We start from the raw sequence: 21,999 nt of genomic DNA, 5'->3' as shown, positions 1-21,999 counted from the left end.
TCAGTGGCTGACTTTGGTCTGTTGGAAAAGCTGACATGAAGTAGTGCATCACTGTTGTCCATTCTCTCTCTCTCCCCCCCCCCCTTATTGCTGAAATGAGATTAAACCGCAAAATCAACGGGATTCATGCAAGCCAAAGGCATTAGTGGCAGCAGTCACAGTGGTCTCCTAGAGCATGCTTGATCATTTATGGGGGTCTCAGAGGAAATTCCCAGAGTTCTTTTTACTAAATTGGCCTATAAAGATTTTTCCCTCTCCAGGAGAGTGCATGTCTGGGGTGGGTGAGGGGACGGGTTTAATGGTGTGGGCAGAGACCAGCTAGTCTTTTCCTGTCCGTTCATAAATAAAACGGGGCATTGTACAACCAAAACCAGGATCTCCCTTCCAGCTTTAGAAAGGAACAATTAAAAAAAAAAATCAGCAATTGCTTTGAAACTTCCATTCTTTCAAGAACAGCTTCTGACAAAGTTAGAATTTAAGAACAACTTGAATTTATATAGCGCCTTTAAAGTAGTAAAACTTCCCAAGGCACTTCCACAGGTGTGATTATCAAACTAAATTTGACACCGAGCCACATAAGGAGATATTAGGACAGGTGACCAAAAGCAAGGAGGTGGGTTTTGAGGAGGAGGTGGTAGAGAGGCAGAGGGGTTTAGGGAGGAAATTCCAGAGCTTAGGGCCTAGGGAAAGTGGAATTCTCAGTGACAATCAGCATTGAAACCCACCGCATTCCAATTTGGTATGATCCCACGCAATTCAGTGTGAAAGCAGATAATTCTGGCACAACAAGAAAGCTCCAGAGCGAACGCGCAATCAATAAAAGCGAGCGGTTAAGTGCTCGGTTTCCGTAACTCTTACAGAACACGCGTATAGTGATGGACAAAGGTCTTCTGGAGCTCGGGTGTTAACTTACACGGGGCGTAAAACATAACGAGCACCAACGGATGTTCCTTCATGAACCCATCAAAGCTATCGTCGGTCAAATGGGACACTGCGGACTCTTGCTCTGCCCACGGGACCTCTGGAGCCTTTGGCTGCGGAGCCTGCGGGCTGGTGGCAAACGTAAACGCAAATGTATTATGCAGACAAATACACCAGATGGATTACTGCCCAAACCCTCCCTCGAAGACCAGATCCCTGTTTGACATCGTTTTCCCCCACCACCACAACACATGTCTTTGACGAGCAGATTAAAAGCAACTCTTCTTTTGGTCGAGTGCGTGTGGCTTGGCCGGATCGAAGTTTGCGTGGCCAAAAAAGATAAAAAGTTAAGTACAACACAAAGAATGTGGTTATAAAAACGTTTGTTATTAAGCAGTAAATTTTTTGGTTGTTGGCCCTTTAGTACATTGCAGAGGAGCCTCCTGATAAATGATCCCTTAGATCCAGGACCAGTGCAAAATACTTTCACAGGCAATAAGCTATCACTAAACATTTGTTTAGATCAACGAAAGGGGTATTAATGACAGTAATGTAGTTGAACACTCGTACTCGGAAAACATGCCCAATGTAATTAGACTGACAGCAAGGTTTAAGAGGATTTGTAATCTCAATGCAGTGAAGCATTTATGTTCCCAATGTACAAAAATAGCCTTTGAGAGGGAAAAAAATAGTCTTTTGTACCCATGCCAGTAGCCTCAGTAAGATAAGGCACATGTAATTTTCTTTAGACAAACATGTTATCTTACTCACTTTTTCATCCACTCAACAAAATCTTGGCCAGTAGCTCCGTAGTTTTCAAAATTAAATAGAAACTTCCCTTTCCTTTTGAAAAAAGCCAGAGAAAAAAAATAAAACTCAATTATCATATAGACCGTGCAACCCGCAGCATCGCAAAGAGCTCGAAAACGCTTCCTAATTGAAAGACGAGAAGACTGAAGTTATGGGATCATCAAATGGGCTAAAGGGCCTTCTTCCCACAAAGGCAGCTAGTGAACGTGCCATGCAGAAATGGGAGCTGCCATTGTGTCTTGGGTTCCATTTTTTCTATTGCAAAATCCAGACCCTCTGTATAATGGCTCCTCAAACTTTTGTTTTACTGGCAATATATATATGGCAGCCCTTCAGCACCACACACAAGGTACTTAGTGACAGCTGTGGCTCAGAGGGTAGCAATCTCTCGCCTCCGAGTCAGAAGGTTGTGGATGCGAGCCCCACTCCAGAGACTTGAGCACAAAATTCTAGGCTGACACTCCCAGTGCGGTGCTGAGGGAGTGCTGCGCTGTCGGAGGTGCCGCCTTTCGGATGAGACGTTAAACCGAGGCCCCCGTCTGCCCCCTCTCAGGTGGATGTAGACGATTCCGCGGCACTATTTCGAAGCGGAGCAGGGGCGTTCTCCTCAGTGTCCTGGGCCAATATTCATCCCTCAACCCACAACAGTGAAAATCAGATTATCTGGTCATTATTTCATGGTTGTTCGTGGGAGCAAGCTGCGCACAAATTGCCTGCCTAGTTTCTTACAATACAACAGTTGACTACATTTTTTAAGTATTTCATTGGCTGTAAAGCACTTTGGAACGGCCTGAGATTGTGAAAGGTGCAAGATTAATGCAAATTTATTCTCTCTTTAAATCCCCCTTATCTGGGGCATGCTGTGGCCCATTCCAACCCGGGCTGCGATCTACTAACTGGGACCTTCCAGTCTGGTTTTGTGCTACATTTGACCACTTAAGCCATCGAGAGGGCCTTTTGACTAATGAGACTATTAAAAAATAAAATTGACCCATAGCTTCACAATCCATTACAAATAACATGCAAGTGGGAATAGCCTCAGTTATTCACATTCTACATCAATGATTTGGATGAGGGGACCAAATGTAATATATCCAAGTTTGCTGATGATACAAAGCTGGGTGGCAATGTAAGTTGTGAGGAGGATGCAAGGAGGCTTCAAGGGGATATAGACAGGCTAAGTGAGTGGGCAAGAACATGGCAAATGGAATATAATGTGGAGAAATGGAGGAGAAATAGAAAAGCAGATTTTTTATTAAATGGTGAGAGATTGGGAAATGTTGAGGGACCTGGGTGTCCTTGTACACGAATCACTGAAAGTTAACATGCAGGTACAGCAAGCAATTAGGAAAGCAAATGGTATGTTGGCCTTTATTACAAGAGGATTTGAGTATAAGAGTAAAGATGTCTTACTGCAATTATATAGGGCCCTGGGTGAGACCACACCTGGAGTATTGTGTACAGTTTTGGTCTCCTTACCTAAGGAAGGATATACTTGCCATAGAGGGAGTGCAACGAAGGTTCACCAGACTGGTTCCTGGGATGGTGGGATTGTCCTATGAGGAGAGATGGAGTAGACTAGGCCTATATTCTCTAGAGTTTGGAAGAATGAGAGGTGATCTCATTGAAACATACACAATTCTTACAGGGCTTGACAGGGTAGATGCAGGGAGGATGTCTCCCCTGGCTGGGGAGTCTAGAGCCAGGGGTCACAGATTCAGAATAAGGCCATTTAGGACTGAGATGAGGAGACATTTCTTCACTCAGAGGGTGGTGAATCTTTGGAATTCTCTACCCCAGAGGGCTGTGGAGGCTCAGTCGTTGAGTATATTCAAGACAGAGATCGATAGATTTTTGAATATTAAGGGAATCAAGGGATATGGGGATAGTGCAGGAAAGTGGAGATGAGATAGAAGATGAGCCATGATCTTATTGAATGGCGGAGCAGGCTCGAAGGGCCAAATGGCCGACTCCTGCTCCTATTTCTTATGTTCTCATGCACCATTTTGCAAAAGTGAGGCTGACTTAGAAATCACATCCAGACATGACAGCAGAATTAAGTCACGCACTTGCTCCTAGTTAGCACAGAATCAGAAAAGAATGCACTCTCATCAGCAGTAATTAGCGGCATGCTGTATTAACTACAAATTATTTGACAATTCTTTAAAAAAGTAAACACCAACTGGTCTTGAACTCTGGAGACAGAAAAAGAAGTCAGGCATTTAAAAAAAACACTAAAATTTATAATTTGACAGTCTGGGTGAAATGATCCTTTGAATACTTTCTGAAAACAGAATTTTAAGAAGTGCCTCAGGAAGCTATTTTAATTTTAAAACAGCTTTTATAGCGATCAATTTTAAGCAAAACACTGTCAACATCATTTTATAAATACTTTATAAACTTTTTCTAATTTGCTCAAATTATCAGTCTGGGCAAAATTCCAATTAATGTTCATCGACATCCCTCAAAAGATCGGGTTTCGCAACAGTAATTATCATTTTTAACTTCGAAAAATGTACTTTTTTTCTCAGCCAAATAGTCATATGCAAATCATTTCTTTCCCCAGTCTCGAGTTTCAGACCAGGAATAGCTTCAGGAATCGAGCACAATTTTGTGACAGGAAATAAGTATTGATCGCTTGGATTGAGCAGGTTTTTCTCAACTGCATTCTTATCTGTCTTTCAAACTAAACGATACAACCTGACTGCAAAAATGGTCCCAGACCTGAAACGTTAACTCTGTTTCTCTCTCCACGGATGCTGCCTGGCCTGCTGAGTATTTCCAGCATTTTCTGTTGCTTTTTCAGATTTCCAGCATCTGCAGTATTTTGCTATTATATATGCAAAAATTATTACCTGCCCATGATAATTGTTACTCTCTTTCTTATTTTTTTTTTAAAAAACATATGGGATCTTGGACTTTATAAATAGAGGCATAGAGTACAAACACCAGGAAGTTATGCTAAACCTTTATAAAGCACTGGTTAGGCCTCAGCTGGAGTATTGTGTCCAATTCTGCGCACCACACTTTAATAAGGATGTCAATGCCTTGGAGTGATTCCAGAGGAGATTTACGAGAATGATACCAGGGATGAGGGAGCTTAGTTATGTGGAGAGACTAGAGAAGCTGCGATTGTTTTCCTTGGAGCAGAGAAGGTTAAGGGGAGATTTGACAGGGGTGTTCAAAATTATGAGGAGTTTTGATAGAACAAATGAGGAGAATCTGTTGCCACTAGAAGACACAGATTTAAGATAATTGGCAAAAAAAGCCAGGAGGGGGAAGATGAGGAGCATTTTATGTTTTATGCAGCGAGTTGTTGTGATCTGGAACGCGCTGCCTGAAAGGGCGGTGGAAGCAGATTCAATAGTAACTTTCAAAAGGGAATCGGATAAATACTTACAAAGGAAACATTTGCAGGGCTATGGGGAAAGAGCAGGAGGAGTGGGACTAATTGGATAGCTCTTTCAAAGAGCCGGCACAGGCACGATGGGTCGAATGGCCACCTATATGGTTCTATAAAAAAAAGTAACTAATTTCCAAGACCTCGTCACTTCAGGCTTTATTTTGAGGTGCTACAAATTGCCCTGAACGTCCCTAGGCTTGCAGGGAGGGAGCCAAAGTTTCCATTTGTGACTGTAGTCCAGTGGACTCCACCAACCCACCCCCCTCTCCTCCCCACTTTTACTTGAAAATGCATGTTTGTGAACGTAGCGGAGGGATAGGGTCAAGCTCATCTGTGATGCCACACACAGTCAAACTGCCTGCTAACTCTAAATGACTCAGCTAACAAGAGGAATGGCGACTGGGTTAAGGTACAAGAGGTTGGCCAGAACCTGCGCAATCGCACCCCGGTGCAAGCCCAGTGCTTTCAGCTGAGGGAGGGGAAAAGAAAAGACTTGCACCTTTTATACAGCACCTTTCACGACCTCAGGACGTCCCAAAGCGCTTTACAGCCAATGAAGTACTGTTTGAAGTGTGGTCACTGTTGTAATCTAAGAAACGCGGCAGCCAATTTGCACACAGCAAGCTCCCACAAACAGCAATGTGATAATGACCAGAAAATCTGTTTTTAGTGATGTTGATTTGCGGGATAAATATTGTCCATGACACCCGGGGAAAAGTCCCACCCCGCTCTTCTTCGAAATAGCATCACAGGATGTTTTACGTCCACCTGAGAGGACAGACTTGGTTTAACGGCTCATGCGAAAGACGGCACCTCCGGCAGTGCAGCACTCCCTCAGTACTGGCACTGGGAGTATCAGCCTAGATTTTTGTGCTCAAGTCTCTGGAGTGGGAGAAAAATTGGATAGGAAAATTATGTTGAAACATTTTTCAGCTCTTGGTTTTCCCCACTTCAGCGATTGTTTAATATTTGTACTGTTCTGTCAGAGAACAGATTGGGGCACATCACGAGGCAGTAAATGCGTCAAGAAGCTGAGCTGACTTTACAGACCATAAGGACTTTCATCAACGGAAATTCCTTATGCTTTCAAAACACACTCCAACCTGGGTAATGCTACATTCTTTGCCAGTAGCGTATTTTCCAATGGTTGGGTGGGTTTGCAACAATTCCCAGGCTAGTTCAAAGTTGTGACCCTCACCCACATTAAAAAATGAATGACGTGCTCCAAAATACAGACGACAATCCTCCTCATCAGTGATATCACTGGATCGAGCTGGAGGGAAGGAAACATAAAATGGGGCAGGAAGTTTACTTTAAAATGATGAGCATTATTCTCACGCACCCCTAGACTTTCCTTCTCTCAGTTCTTATAAGGATCCCGATTCTGGCAGAGTGGACCAACAGAAAGACAGACTTTCACTGCTAGAAGCACCATATGTTGTCAAACTGTCTGAAACCACTTTACACAATGATTCTTCTTTTTATTAAGAGTTCAATGACTATTTCTCAGATTATATTGTGTTGATCATGTGTCTTATTTCTTCTAATTTCATTTTTCCCTTCTTCAAAGTGACACATTTTGGACTCAACTGGATAGCAACCAACAGCAAACATCTCCACAGTCTGTGCCAATATCAATCTGTGAATAGTCTAAAGGGAAAATCATAGTCAAATCCTTGTAGAATCCAGCAGAGGCCTCTCCTCCTGCCCTATACAGCGTTACCTCTGGAGTTCTCCAAGAATCTATCATTGGATCCCTTCCTCTTCCACAAGCTGCCCCCCTTTGGCGACAGCAACTCAAGACTCGGGGTCAGGTACCACATGTACGCTGACAACACCCGGTTCTACCTCGCCAACCATCTCTCTCGACCACCTCGCTGTTGTCAGTCTGCCTGTCCAACATCAAGTCCTGGATGAGCTTCACTTTACTCCAGTTAAACAGTGGGAAGATTGAAGTCATCATCTTCGCCCCACGTCACAAACTACATACCACGCCACCGATTACAACCCCATCTCTTGTCCACCGTCTCCAGATTGTTCATATTGGACGCTGACAAGAGCTTCTGACCAGGTCCTCTCCATCACAAAGACTGCCAACTTCCTCCTCCGTAACATCGCCCAGCTCCACTTATCTGCTGCTGAAACCGTTATCCATACCTTAAGTGTCAGCTGTGTCTCAGTGGGTAGCACACTCGCCTCTGAGTCAGAAGGTTGTGGGTTCAAGTCCCACTCCAGGGACTTGAGCACATAAAGCTAGGCTGACTCTCCAGTGCAGTGCTGAGGGAGTGCTGCACTGTCGGAGGTGCTGTCTTTCGGATGAGACGTTAAACCGAGGCCCTGGTGGACGTAAAAGATCCCGTGGCTTTATTTTGAAGAAGAGCAGGGGAGTTCTCCCCGGTGTCCTGGCCAATATTTATCCCTCAATCAACATAACAAAAACAGATTATCTGGTCATTATCACATTGCTGTTTGTGGGAGCTTGCTGTGCGGAAATTGGCTGCCACGTTTCCCACATTACAACAGTGACTACACTACAAAAGTACAAAAGTACTTCATTGGCTGTAAAGTGCTTTGAGACGGCCGGTGGTAGTGAAAGGCGCTATATAAATGCAAGTCTTTCTTTCTTTTCTTCACCACCTCCAGACTCAACTATTCCCAATGATTGCCTGTCCGCCCTCCCATCCTGCATCCTCCATAACCTCACCTCATCCAACACTCTGCTGCCCAGATCCTGCCCCACACCAAGTCCCGCCCTCACTGACTTACATTGGCTCCCAATGCCTCAAATTTAAAATTCTCATCAGCCTTGCTCCTCCACCTCTCCCTAAACTCTTCCAGCCCTGCAACACACCGATTCCATTCGCCCCAATTAACAGCCACGCTTTTAGTCGTGTGGTTCCTGTGCTTCGCAATTCTCTCATTAAACCTTTCCGCATCTCTCCACCTCCCTCTCCTCCTTTAAGACCCTCCTCCTACATTTACAACAGTGACAACACGTCAAAGTACTTCATCGGCTGTAAAGCGCTTTGGGACATCCTGAGCTTGTGAAAGGCGCTATAGAAATGCAAGCCTTTCTTTCTTTAAAACCCACTTTTTTGACCAATATTTTAGTCACCCTCCTAATATCTCCTTCTTTGTCAGAGTCAATTTTTTTTGCCCGACTACGCTTCTGTCAAATACCTTGGGGTGATTATCTACGTTGAAGGTACTATATGAATGCAAGTTGGTGATGTTGCTAATTTGCGGCCATTACCTTTTTTTTGACATACTTTCTTTTGAGAAGGTGGGGGATGGGGGGGGGGGGGGGAAAAGAGGGAAAGCCTCAGTACAAAAGCCATCCAAGAGAGTATCTGAAGCTAATCTGTCGCACCAATTGAGCCACCCAATCTTGCAGCTTTATTGTTATATTGTCTAAGATAGCAAAATCACAAAGCCACACAAGATCACTTGGGCCGATTGGTTAACCTCAAAGTGTGCCTTGCAGATGCACCAAGAACAACTTACTCAAAGTAACAGAAGGTCGGATATCCTTTAACATTAAATTCCTGTTTGATTTCGTCAAATTCAGATGGATGGACGTTCATTCCGGCCATTACCTGTTCAGAAAACAGTTTGTGTTAGATTTGATAAATCACTTATGCAAAATGACCGTGTCTTCCAATGAAAAGTGGATTAATTTATGGTCTAAAGAGCTAATATTGGGACAGAAATTCGGGTCCCCACGGGTGAGTACGCACTGGGTACTCACGCATAGGGCCAACGAAAGTGCCGGTTTCGTGCATGCACTGCGCATGCGCGGGAAACCGGAACTTCCATTCCCTTAAAAGGGGTTCACAGGTTGAACGCGTGCGCCGGAGAGGCCGCGCGTACATCTGGAACTTCCGTTTTTTTAAAGGTTTCTCCGGGAGGGTAAGTCTCCAGGAGTTACACTTTTAAAAAGCAGTCGCAAGGCCTGCTTTTAACAAGGTAAGTGGTGAATTAAGTAAAATTAAAACATTTTTTTCCACAGGCTTATTATTTTTAAATACTTTAAAGAAAGGTAAGTTTATTTTTAGCCCTGTTAAAAACTAATTAATTTTTTCAAAAATTTAAATGATTGTTTAATAGTTATTTTATGTAATTTATAGTTATTTTTAAAATGTGATTCTTTTTTTAAATTTATTTGAAGTTTTAGTTATGTTTTGGGGCCGAACTCTCTTCATAGATTTGACAGGTCTTCCTGTCAAATCTATGAATAGAGGTTCCCTGCTACGATTGGCTCTCCAAGGGACGCTGCGAACTAACTGCGCCCCTGGGATACGCAAGCACTGTGCGCCGGCAGTTGGAGGAGGCCCAGGATCGGAATTCCACGAGGGCCCACAGCACAACGGCCGGCGCGCCAGGTAAGTGCAGGTCGGGGGCTTGCACCCGCGGGAAGCCTCCGACCCGAATTTCTGGCCCGTTAACTATTTCAAGCCTAGGCCTTATTCCTGAATAATATTCCAACAGTTGGCCTTAATATCTAATGCCAATGAAAGTTAGGGGAGCAGTCGAGCCGGAGGTTGTTGATTCGCAGTCTCAGGGCTGACCCATCACTCGATAAAGGATGGTTCTGTTCGGTCTCGGTTAATCCAACAATTAAAACTCCCAATTGTTTATTTTGCTTCAAAAATCACTGAACAGACTGGGTGATGCAACGAGTCCCAGCTGGGAAGACCAGATAGAAGGCTAAAACTGAGATAATGGAGCTCTGTACAGGATGTTGTGAATAAAACAGCGACAAGAGGCAGCTGTGGGATCTGGCAGAAGGAAGTTTGCATCGAGTGGGCGAGGTCTTGTGGTGTTTACTGGTGGTCTCCTCCTGAATACTAATAGTGCAGAAGTTCCAATTCTTGGTTGGTCAGCTGTTGCTATCCGATCACTGACACTATCCTTCATCACAATAGGAAGGAGAGGGAGAATGGAGCTGTTGCACAACCTGAAGCCCATCTGCAATTAGACGATTTATAAATCACCACGACTCTGGCCTACACAATGTAGGAGCCCCCCTCATCGTATTTTCACATCACTCTTGCCCTTGATACCAACCCATGTCTACATTGCCCAAGATTAGAAATGTTTTGAATGCATCAACACAGTATGCATTTTGTTTTGGGAGTCTCGTATCGGGCATGCGGACAATGTGACCCGTCCATCAGAGCTGATTGAGCGTGGTCAAAGCTTCGATGCTGGGGATGTTGGCCTGAGCAAAGACTGCACAAAGTAGAGGAGAAGCATCCGGGAAGGCGCCGAACACCTCGAGTCTCTTCGCCGGGAGCAAGCGGAAACCAAGCGCAGGCAGCGCACGTCAACCCAAGCACCCCACCCACCCGCCCCTTCAACCACCGTCTGCCTCACCTGTGACAGAGACTGTCGGTCCCGCATTGGGCTAATCAGTCACCTGCAAACTCATTTTTAATGTGGAAGCAAGTCATCCTCGGTTCAGAGGGACTGCCTAAGAAGAAGAAGAGTATGCATTCAATGTGCTAGATTGCCGTCTATTCATTAAATCTTTTTTAAAGAATTAATTCTCAGGATTTGGGCATCGCTGACAAGGCCAGCATTTATTGCCCATCCCTAGTTACCCTTGAGAAGGTGGTGGTGAGCCTCCTTCTGGAACTGCTGTAGTCCATTTGTTGAAGGTGCTCCCACAGTGCTGTTAGGTAGGGAGTCCCAGCGACGATGAAAGAACGCGATTATATGTCCAAGTCAGGATGGTGCGTTGATGAACTTGGGAGCTGATGGGTGTTCCCATGCACCTGCTGCTTTCATCCTTCTAGGTGACGGAGGTCACTGGTTGGGGAGGCGCTGCCAAAGAAGCCATGGCGAATTGCTGCAGTGCATCCTGTAGATAGTGCACATTGCAGCCACAGTACAGGTGGATGTTTAGGCTAGGGGATGAGGTACACATCAAGCCAACTGCTTCGTCTCCAAGTTTGCAGGCGACAAAGCTGGGTGGGCCTGTGTGCCGTGAGGAGGATGCAGAGAAACTCCAGTACGATTTGGACAGGTTGGGTGATTATACTGTATTTGCCATGCATCTGCCCAATGTGGATAAATGTGAGGTTATCCACTTCGGTGGCAAAAACAGGAAGACAGATTATTATCTGAACGGCAATAGATTGGGAAAAGGGGAAGTGCAACGAGACCTGGGTGTCCTTGTGCACCAGTCGCTGAAGGTAAGCAAGCACAGGTGCAACAGGCGGTTAAGAAGGCAAATGGCATGTTGGCCTTCATAGCGAGAGGATTCGAGTACAGGAGCAAGGATGTCTTGCTGCAGTTGTACAGGGCTTTGGTGAGACCACACCTTGAGTATTGTGTGCAGTTTTGGTCGCCTTATCCAAGGAAGGATGTTCTTGCCATGGAGAGAGTGCAGTGAAAATTCACCAGACTGATACCTGGGATGGCAGGAATGACGTATGAGGAGAGATTGGGTCAATTGGGCTTATATTCGCTGGAGTTTAGAAGAATGAGAGGGGATCTCATTGAAACTTATAAAATTCTAACAGGACTAGATACAGGAAGGATGTTCCCGATGGTGGGGGAGTCCAGTCTAAGCATAAGGGGTAAGCCATTTAGGACTGAGATGAGGAGGAATTTCTTCACCGAGAGAGTGGTGAACCTGTGGAATTCTCTACCACAGAAGGCAGTTGAGGCCAATTCATTAAATATATTCAAGAAGGAGTTAGATATATTTCTTAAGGCTAAAGGGATCAAGGGATATGGGGAGAAAGCAGGGACAGGGTACTGAATTTGGATGATCAGCCATGATTTCATTAAATGGCGGAGTAGGCTCGAGGGGCCGAATGGCCTACTCCTGCTCCTATCTTCTATGTTTCTATGTCCTGGTTGCTGTTAAGTTTGAGTGTTATTGCAGCTGCACCCATCCAGGCAAGTGTAGAGTATTCCATCACATTTCTGACTTGTGCTTTGTAGGTGGTGGAGAGGCGTTGGGGAGTCAGGAGGAGAGCGACTCGCAGCAGAATAGCCAGGCTCTGGCCTGCTATGGCATTTATGTGGCTTGTCTAGTTGAGTTTCTGGTCAATGGTGACTCCTGAGGATGTTGACGGTTTGGTGGGGGTGCAAAAGGTGATGCCACTGAATGTCAACGGGAGGTGGTTAGCCTCTTTCCTGTTGGAGATGGTCATTGCTTGGTACTTGTGAGGTGCGAATGTTATTTGCCACTTATTAGCAGAATGTTGCCCAGGTCATGCTGCATGTGGCCATAGACTGCTTCATTATCAGGGAAATTGACGCTGTGGTAGGGGGGTGTAAAAGGAATGCTGTTTGAAAGTGCTAGGAAGCATTTGCTGGTTGATCTGAACTGGGCTACGCCTGACTTGGGAGTGCTTCACCTTGCCACAGTCTGTGTGTGGGGCTGCAAGGGGGTGGGAAGAGAGCAAAAAACAGAATATGGTTATTTCACCCCCTTTGAATTAACGGATAGAAATGGATTAAAGAAACCGGAATGGCTCAAAGAAAATCTATTTTAGTGATTTTTTTTTGTTAAAAGTCAGGGGGCAGGTTCATGGGAAGGAGCACACTGAGATATGGAGACCAGGAAGACCCCAGTTAAATGTCCAGTCTGTGCGACATTAGCTGATCTTGGCCCAGGTAGCAGTGGGAGTGTTACAGTGGGCTAGGGACTAGAAAAAAATGTAATTGCTAAGTGAGTTCTGCTCCTAATCCCTATCCAGTACTAGCTCCACTTGAAGAGCTCTCACCAACACAGGTATGATGGACTAAATGGCCTCTTTGTGCTATAACTTCTAAGATTCCATGCAGCACTTTCGGCAGCACCTCCCAAACCCGCGACCTCTACCACCTTGAAGGACAAGGGCAGCAGACGCATGGGAACACCACCACCTCCAGGTTCCCCTCCAAGCCACACACCGTCCTTACTTGGAAATATATCGGCCGTTTCTTCATTGTTAAAATCCTGGAACTCCCTACCCAACAGCACTGTGGGAGCACCTTCACCACATGGACTACAGCGGTTCAAGAAGGTGGCCCAGCACCACCTTCTCGAGGGCAACCACCGACGAGCAATGCTAACAGCCCCCAGGATGAATTTTTAAAAAGCTCCTGCTGAAAAGTGCATGCGCAGGCAGAGTGTGAAGCAGGATCGGGCTCAGCTAAGACAGCTCCCAGAGTCAAATAGCTGACAACACTAACTGCCCAAGCTATAAAACACACACAGAATAGCCACTTATATGAGAGACAAGAGGCCCAACAGCACCTGTTAAACACTATCCCAACATAAGTGAACACTTGGGAGAAAAGTGCTTAAGACAAGACAAAAAACTAGAGCGAGTTAGCAAGGCTGCGTACGGTTTAGCGGCTAGTTACATTTCCAAGTCAGGATGGTGTGCAACTTGCGAGGGGAACATGGTGGTGTTCCCATGCGTCTGCTGCCTAGTTACAGACTTGGCCTCGGAGGGGGGGGCTTGTTCCAATAAGGAAACTCTTTTAACCGGCACCTAAATAACCAGAAATCTCTTGTTAACCGGCAAAATTCAGGAGTAGGTTCAGGTAAGTTTTACTTCATATTAGTGGCAGTTCCTGGATCTGTGGCTGTGTAACTGGGGTTCGTGCACTTGTTGCTAAGCAACAGGGACGCTTGGTCTGTGGCCGGAGTTCCTGCACATGTTGCTAAGCAACAGGGAAGCCTGGATTTGTTGCTGCGTACGGAGCTCTCGTACCTCTCTGTAATCCGGACTTTTTGATAAACCGGCACCACGCCGGTCCCGTTGGTGCCGGATAATAAAGAGTTTCCTGTAATGCAAGTTGCATAAATTGGGGCTACATAGAGGAAACAAATCATATAGCATTCCTTCTCCTAGGCTTGAAAGTCTTTAGCGTAACGGGGCAGGGCATTGCATTTCATTAAAGATTTCATTCCCATAGCTTTCTGTTAAAAGTCCAAGTGATTGAAAAAAGCTGAACAGGATAACGGAATCAGGATTGAATGTCTGGTTAAACCGATCTAGTTACAAAATAGGAAGCCGAACGGTCTGGCGTTCATGGTGCCGTTTTAACAGGCCAGTGAAACTGTGATACTTACATAGGCGCCCTTTAATTCTGTGGCAGCTTGCTCAAAGGCTGGCATCATCCGCTTGCACACCCCGCACCCTGACCCACGGGGCAAAGGTCAGGTCAAAAGTGACAGCAGAACAACAAACAGAAGGAAAGAGAGAGACAAACATTGTACTCAGCAAGTCAGTGACAGCTTTAACAAAATAATTTCACCAGATGCCAACGCCACAGATATGGCAGCAGTGTGAGTGCCAGCTCCTCAACAGAAGCAGTCCAAATCTAATCCCTCTCCTGGACCTCCCTTTCATATCGTCTTGTATTTTTTTTCTGATACTTAGACAATTTCCATTTTAAATGCCGTTCTATGGCACTGTTACACTGGGGGGGGGGGGGGGGGGGGGGATTCTGTTCGAGCAGAGGAGGTTAAGGGGAGACATTCAAAATTGAGAGGCTTTGATAGAGCAAGTTGGGAGAAACGGTATCCACCAGCAGGAGGGACGGTAGCCACACCACGCAGATTTAAAACAATTGGCAAATGAACTAGAGGGGGCAATGAGGAGGAATTTTTTTTCCACACGGTGGGTTCAGATCTGGGAACGCACTACCTGGACGAGCAGTGGAATCAGATTCCACAGGGACTTTCAAAAGGCAATCGGACATGCACTTGGAGAACTGATTTGCTGGGTTTTGGGGGGAAAAGCGGGGGGTGTGGGACTAAATTGGAGTCGGCACAGGCATTGCGGGTCGAATGGCCTCGTTCTGTGCTGTAACATTCCATGATTTGCTCTTCCAGTGATAGTCCTCAATTTAAACCCCCTTGTTAGTGATTTGCCAACCAGTGCAAACATAGAAACATAGAAGATAGGAGCAGGAGTAGGCCATTCGGCCCCTCGAGCCCGCTCCGCCATTCAATGAAGATCATGGCTGATCATCCAAATTCAGTACCCTGTCCCTGCCTTCTCCCCATATCCCTTGATCCCTTTAGCTTTAAGAAATATATCTAACTCCTTCTTGAATATATTTAATGAATTGGCCTCAACGGCCTTCTGTGGTAGAGAATTCCACAGGTTCACCACTCTCTGGGTGAAGAAATTCCTCCTCATCTCTGTCCTAAATGGCTTACCCCTTATCCTTAGACTGTGACCCCTGGTTCTGGACTCCCCGACCATCGGGAACATCCTTCCTGCATCTAGTCTGTCTAGTCCTGTTAGAATTTTATAAGTTTCAATGAGATCCCCTCTCATTCTTCTAAACTCCAGCAAGTATAAGCCCAATCGACCCAATCTCTCCTCATACGTCATTCCTGCCATCCCAGGTATCAGTCTTTCACTATTTATGCTTTCAAAATCTTTCATTATTTTGAAAACCTCAAATAATTCCCCATCTCCCTTATCCTTCTCTGTTCTGATTTTTTAAAAGTCCTAATTTTTCATGCCTTTCTTCATAATCAACATATCACTGAATTTAATTTTGGCTATTCCTTTTTCATGGCTCTAACATTCTTCTTCACCAACGTCTTATAGAAATCCAACATTGCTTTATATTCAATGTGCTTGTGTATTAAGCTCAGGACCCTATTTGCCTTTTTATACCCTCTTATACCTGCACTTTCACCTTTAAAGATCTATACATCCGAGATTTCTTCATTTCTCTACTTGATTATTGTTTAGGGTATACAGTACATCCTTTCACTATTCCTTTCCTAAAAATGTACTGCACCCTATTTTTCTGCGCTGACCTGCATCTGCCACCTGCCTGCCCACTCTGCTAACCGGCCTTTGTCCTCCTGCGGGGCAGTTCCTGAACAATAACCCTGCTCCTCCCCGCAGATGCTGTGCCTGACTTGCTGAGTGTTTCCAGTTTTTTCTGTTTTTAGATTTCCAGCATCGTTGGGAGTTTTTTTTTTGTCCTCCTGCAAACTCTTCCCCACATTTAGTCCTGCCCTCTTAATTCCACAGAATATATACAGCTGGCTAATGATCTGGTCGCAGCTCGTCTCACTAGAATAGTTCACCGCTAGGTTCGGATGAAGGGTTACTACTGAAACTTTACCCTGTCTTTCTCCGTGCAATTCCAACCTTTTCTGCTTTTATTTTAGGTTTCCAAAATTTGTCTCGTTATCCATTGCTGGTAACCTGTTCTGCCCATTCAATGGCAGCATGGCTGCCGGAAAACATGAAGCGCCCCTTTAAATCAATGCAGAACAGCAGATGCTCGGTGGACTGTTAATCGCTATCTCTAGCATGTTTTCTTTAAATTTTAGGCAGCCGTAGAATACAGACATAAAAATGCATCACGGATGCGGGTTGATGCTCGTGCTCCTCCACATGGCGACTTCTCAACCAGAATGTGGCAGGAACATAACAAGCAGGTACAGGGTCCTTCCTCACCCCGAGGGAAGAGGGGAGGAAGGTGGAGCGGGGTGGGGTGCAAGAGAGCAAAAATCAATCCTCTACTGCATAACGACAAGGGGGAGAAAGGCAGGGAAGAGGTGATGCATCCTGCACATCAAAAAATTACCATTACAAAAAAAAAATGTTCCAAATACTTCAAGCCCCGGCAGCATTCGCTTTATTCAATAGACGTAAAAACTGTACAGGTTCTCAGTTTGAAGAAAAAAAAAACAGACACACAAAAGAACTAGCAGCTGTTCCAAATTGAGAATAAGTCACAAAGCAACAAAACACTGACTGGGGAACAGAAGGCCGAGAGGAATCTTGCTGCTTCATTACCATCAGGGGTTGCAGCAGAGAAAACAGTGTAAAAAGTATTCTTTGCAAAAATAGCAAGGAGTGTTTTTCTAATCTGATTGAATGAGGAATGCGATGATTTCCTTCCCGTCTAATTTTTCTCTCCTGCACTTTGGTATGGATCCACAGCTGGCGGGAGGAGAGGCCTCTTGCACCCCAGCGAACACAAGAACACCAAAGAAATAGAAGGAGTAGACCATACGACCCCGCAAGCCTGCTCCGTCATTCAATAAGATCATGGATGATCTTTTACCTTAACTCCACTTTCCCACCCTATCCCCATATCCCTCAATTCACTTAGTGCCCAAGAATCAATCGATCTCAGCCTTGAATATACTCAACGACTGAGCATCCATGGCCCTCTGGGGCAGAGAATCCCAAAGATTCACAATCCTCATCTCGGTCCTAAATGGCCGACCCCTTATCCTGATACTATGACCCCTAGTTTTAGACTCTCCAGCCAGGGGAAACAACCTCTCAGCATCTACCCTGTCAAGCCCTCTAAGAATTTTATACTTTTCAAGGTGATCACCTCTCATTCTTCTAAATTCCAGAGAATTATAGGCCCATTCTACTCAAGCTCTCCTCATAGGACAGGTCTCTCATCCCAGGAATAAAGTGGCTACTCTTCATGCACGATCCTTGACAGTGAATGGAACATAGGAACAAGAGGAGGCCATTAAGCCCCTCGAGCCTGTTCCGCCGATCGGTGTCTCCACTCCATCTACCTGCTTTGGCTCCGTAACCCTTCAGACCCTTGCCGAACAAAAATCTATCAAATCTCAGCTTTGAAATTTTCAATTTCAATTCAAGCCTCAGCAGCTTTTTGCAGGAAAGAGTTTTCCAGATTTCTACTACCGTGTGTGTGCTGGCAAGATATCTGACAATGAAATGGGGGGGGGGGCGAAAGGAAGGAACATAGCAACCATGCCCAATTCAATCCTCACCCAACATCTGCAATTTCCACTGCATAGCAATCCGGAGGAGGAATCATAGAAGATAGGAGCAGGAGTCGGCCATTCGGCCCCTCGAGCCTGCTCCGCCATTTAATGAGATCATGGCTGATCAGCCAAATTCAGTACCCTGTCCCTGCGTTCTCCCCATATCCCTTGATCCCTTTAGCCTTAAGAAATATATCTAACTCCTTCTTGAATATATTTAATGAATTGGCCTCAACTGCCTTCTGTGGTAGAGAATTCCACAGGTTCACCACTCTCTGGGTGAAGAAATTCCTCCTCATCTCTGTCCTAAATGGCTTACCCCTTATCCTTAGACTGTGACCCCTGGTTCTGGACTCCCCCGCCATAGGGAACATCCTTCCTGCATCTAGTCTGTCTAGTCCTGTTAGAATTTTATATGTTTCAATGAGATCCCCTCTCATTCTTCTAAACTCCAGTGAATATAAGCCCAATCGACTCAATCTCTCCTCCTACGTCATTCCTGCCATCCCAGGTATCAGTCTGGTGAATCTTTGCTGCACTCCCTCCACGGCAAGAACATCCTTCCTCAGATAAGGCGACCAAAACTGCACACAATACTCAAGGTGTGGTCTCACCAAGGCCCTGTACAACTGCAGCAAGACATCCTTGCTCCTGTACTCGAATCTTCTCACTATGAAGGCCAACATACCATTTGCCTTCTTAACTGCCAGCTGCACCTGCATGCTTACCTTCAGCGACTGATGCACAAGGACACCCAGGTCTCGTTGCACTTCCCCTTTTCCCAATCTATTGCCGTTCAGATAATAATCTGTCTTCCTGTTTTTGCCACCAAAGTGGATAACCTCGCATTTATCCACATTATACTGCATCTGTCATGCATCTGCCCAATCACCCAACCTGTTTCTCTGCATCCTCCTCACAGCACACACGCCCACCCAGCTTTGTGTCGTCTGCAAACTTGGAGATATTACATCTGGTTCCCTCGTCTAGATCATTAATATATATTGTGAATAGCTGGGGTCCTAGCACCGATCCCTGTGGTACCCCACTAGTCACTGCCTGCCACTCGGAAAAAGACCCGTTTATTCCAACTCTTTGCTTCCTGTCTGCCAACCAGTTCTCTATCCAAGTCAGTACCTTGCCCCCAATCCTGACTGATTCTCTCTCTGCCCACCACAAAATGCCCCCAACCTCCCTCCCTTTGTGGTCTGCATAGCTCTTGAGATTTAAAAAAAAAAGGTGCAGAAAAGGAGCTTCTGGTTAGTCATCCAGCCATGGTCATTCGCTCCCAGTCTTCTCCCGCCCCCTGACCAAGCAGCGGGAACAGGTCAATCACTTGCTAGCTCAGATGTGAATGGTACACGGAGGGGGTGAAAACATGCAGTACTACTACCGACTGGCCAGGAATGTGAATGTATACACAGAAGCAAACTTACATGGTGCGTAGAAAATCAGGAGAATTGCTCGCTCCTCCTTCTTTATTAATTTTCGGAATTCCTAAGGAAGCAGGGATGACCAAACAAAGCAAGTCAATACTTGTTACAATTCTGCCAGTGGCTCAGTGGGCAGCACACTCTTGCCTCAGAGTCAGAAGCTCGTGGGTTCAAGTCCCACTCCAGAGACTTGGGCACAAAAATCTAGGCTGACACTCCAGTGCAGTACTGAGGGAGTGCTGCGCTGTAGGAGGCGCCGTTTTTTTTGGATGAGACGTTAAACCGAGGCCCCGTCTGCTCGCTCAGGTGAACGTAAAAGATCCCATGACACCATTTCAAAGAAGAGCAGGAGTGTTATCCCCGGTGTCCTGGGCCAATATTTATCCCTTAATCAACATCACTAAAACAGATTATCTGATCATTATCACATTGCTGTTTGTGGGAGCTTGCTGTGCGAAAATTGGCTGCCGCGTTTCCTACATTACAGCAGTGACTGCACTTCAAAACAAGTACTTCATTGGCTGTAAAGCGCTTTGGGACGTCCGGTGGTTGTGAAAGGTGCTATAGAAATGCAAGTCTTTCTTTTCACAATGGAAAGCAGTGCATTAGAAGTGGGAGAAAAGGCAAAAGACTCCTACGGTTTCCTAAAAAAACTTAGTACAAAAACAGGACACTTCAGTGCAGTACGGAGGGGGTGCTGCACTGTCGAGAGCTGCCGTCTTTTGGTTAAGACAATAAACAGAGCTACTTGCGGAGGTGGATGTGAAAGAGCCCATGGTATTATCTGAAGAACAGCAGGGGAGTCCTGGCCATCACCACTCATCCAATACCGCTGAAGCAGGCTATGTGGTCATTTGTTACACTGCTGTTTGTGGGACCACGCTGGGTGCAAATTGGCTGCCACATTTGCCTGCAGTAAACAGTGACTACACTTCAAAAAGTAATTCAATTGGCTGGGAGCCACTTTGGGATGTCCTGAGGAGGTGAAAGGCGCTTTATAAAAAGAAAATGCAAATTCTTAATTTAGAAAAAAAATATTGCACTTCAAAAAAAGGTTTCCACATTTGTTTATTTAAAAAAAAAACATTTTTCACCCTGTAACCAGAAAGGTTTACCAGGAAGGGAAAAGGGGACGGTCACATCATTAGCTGTTTCTCCCTGAATGACTCAGTGGAGGCCTCTGTTCAAAAATGAACAGCTGCATTCTTTTTGAACTCTTTTTGTATAGGTTTGCATGGGCTGCTCGAAATTATTCCCCTTTCCATTTAAAACAAATTCTTACAGAACCGTCTCTTAAAATTGCTTACATGTTCCTGGGCGTAACACACACGGGAAGAAAGCAAATTCTGTCTGTGTATGTGGAGTTGACTGCGTGCGGCTATGATATTTCGGACAACTTTGGTGCGTTGGGGCCGAGAGCCAAGCACAAAAGGAAGAAAGCACGAGACCAACAATGGAGCTGTCCCGTCCCGGCCCCGAAGCAGGAACGCTGTGCATTCTGTTCTCCTCTAGGCGGTCCTTTGTCCCTGGCCCGGCGGCCGGTAGGGAGGAGGAGTAAGGACGGTTGTTAGCTGCACCAGCGCCAATGTTACAGCAAAACTGTGGCATTTGACCAGCAGTACAGAATCACTGGAATACAAAGCCCACGTGCTGGAAAGGCAAACTTTGGAGAGCTGTCGTGTCTTTATGCTCAATGTGACAAATTAAAAAAAGTGTGCAGCCTTGGGAAAGATTCAGCGGGATTTACTTGGAAATTTAATGTGCAAACGTTGAAATATTTATGTTTCAGAAATTTACATGGGCCACTCCTTTGCGTTACTGTACTTGTGTCACTTCGGCTCCTGTAAGCCTCAAGCTTGCATCCTACTTTCCCCGAGGTGTTTTAAACGCCGCCTTAGGTCACGCACGCCAGTTGCTCCAATTTGCTATGAAATTTGCAAACGCAAGCTCAGGAAACCTGCATCCTACATTGTTATATGCACCTGTGGCGCTCAGTGATGCGCTCCCTGTTTCGGAGTGAACGTGGTTACGGTGAACAGGTTAAATCAAATGGTGCCAGGCTACCACCTTGAGGGGCCAAGGGTTGCGTCAGGAAGTAGGCGCGCGGTAATATTAATATCTGCTATTTCATTATTTCCCAAGTACAGAGGATTCTGGCGGCCCGTATCGCGTCCAGCTATTACATGTTCGCTTCAACTCGTAAAATCTAGAGCACCCCAAAGGTGGCTAAGTGTGTGGAAACAGAAACGCACTGAAGGTAGCTTTAATGGGGGAACACCACTCGAGGGGAGGGGAGGGGAGGTGAAAAACAAGACTTCCATACTAATATCACCTTATCACATCTCAAAAACAACCCACAGCAGGTCACGTGTAATTAATAACTTTGAAATGCAATCATTTTTGCCACGTAGACAAGCCAAGGTAGCCAGCCATTTTGCACACAGCAAGATCCCACTAACAGCAATGAGATGAATAACCAGTTAATCTGTTTATGGCGGGGTTGGAAGAAGCGTCATCAAAAGCGGCTCCTCCCAAAAAGGTGAGCGTCTTCCGTCGGCGGTGTGGCGTGGGGGCCAGAAGAAAATCAGGACAACCATCGCCTCAGAATTTCAGCTGGGAAAAGACATGCTCAGTGAGCTGGCTGTCAATCCCTTGATCAGGGATCAGCATCCTTCCCACTCCTGGAT

The 21,999-nt window shown here is 45.6% G+C and overlaps 1 protein-coding gene across 1 annotated transcript; it reads right to left on the bottom strand.

Annotated features, from left to right (window-relative positions):
* Positions 1–743: 743 nt before the first annotated feature.
* Positions 744–19,444, bottom strand: LOC147109101 (protein disulfide-isomerase A5-like). The gene is made up of 5 exons (XM_086004197.1): positions 19,316–19,444; positions 14,217–14,284; positions 8,639–8,730; positions 1,693–1,764; positions 744–1,050 (listed from the first exon to the last, which is right to left on the bottom strand). Exons 2-5 carry the CDS (start codon positions 14,262–14,264, stop codon positions 855–857), a joined length of 408 nt encoding a protein of 135 aa, XP_085860323.1. The 5' UTR covers positions 14,265–14,284; positions 19,316–19,444; the 3' UTR covers positions 744–854.
* Between the last annotated feature and the right edge of the window lie 2,555 nt (positions 19,445–21,999).

This window comes from Somniosus microcephalus, chromosome 12, assembly GCF_052327205.1.
Source record: "Somniosus microcephalus isolate GS21.2 chromosome 12, FLI_Smic_1.0, whole genome shotgun sequence".
Lineage (NCBI taxonomy): Eukaryota > Metazoa > Chordata > Chondrichthyes > Squaliformes > Somniosidae > Somniosus > Somniosus microcephalus.
Note: the sequence above shows the minus strand (reverse complement) of the source record. Positions and strands in the feature narration are given on the sequence as shown.

Bases quoted from the DNA above. Each gene is read 5' to 3' on its own strand.
- LOC147109101 (XM_086004197.1), bottom strand. From the start codon at position 14,264: ATGATGCCAGCCTTTGAGCAAGCTGCCACAGAATTAAAGGGCGCCTAT. The intron at 1,765-8,638 runs GTAAGTTGTTCT...TTTTTTCAAAAG, and splicing joins CCGACCTTCTGTTACTTTGA to GAAAGGGAAGTTTCTATTTA. The intron at 1,051-1,692 runs GTGAGTAAGATA...GTTTGCCACCAG, and splicing joins TTTGTTGAGTGGATGAAAAA to CCCGCAGGCTCCGCAGCCAA.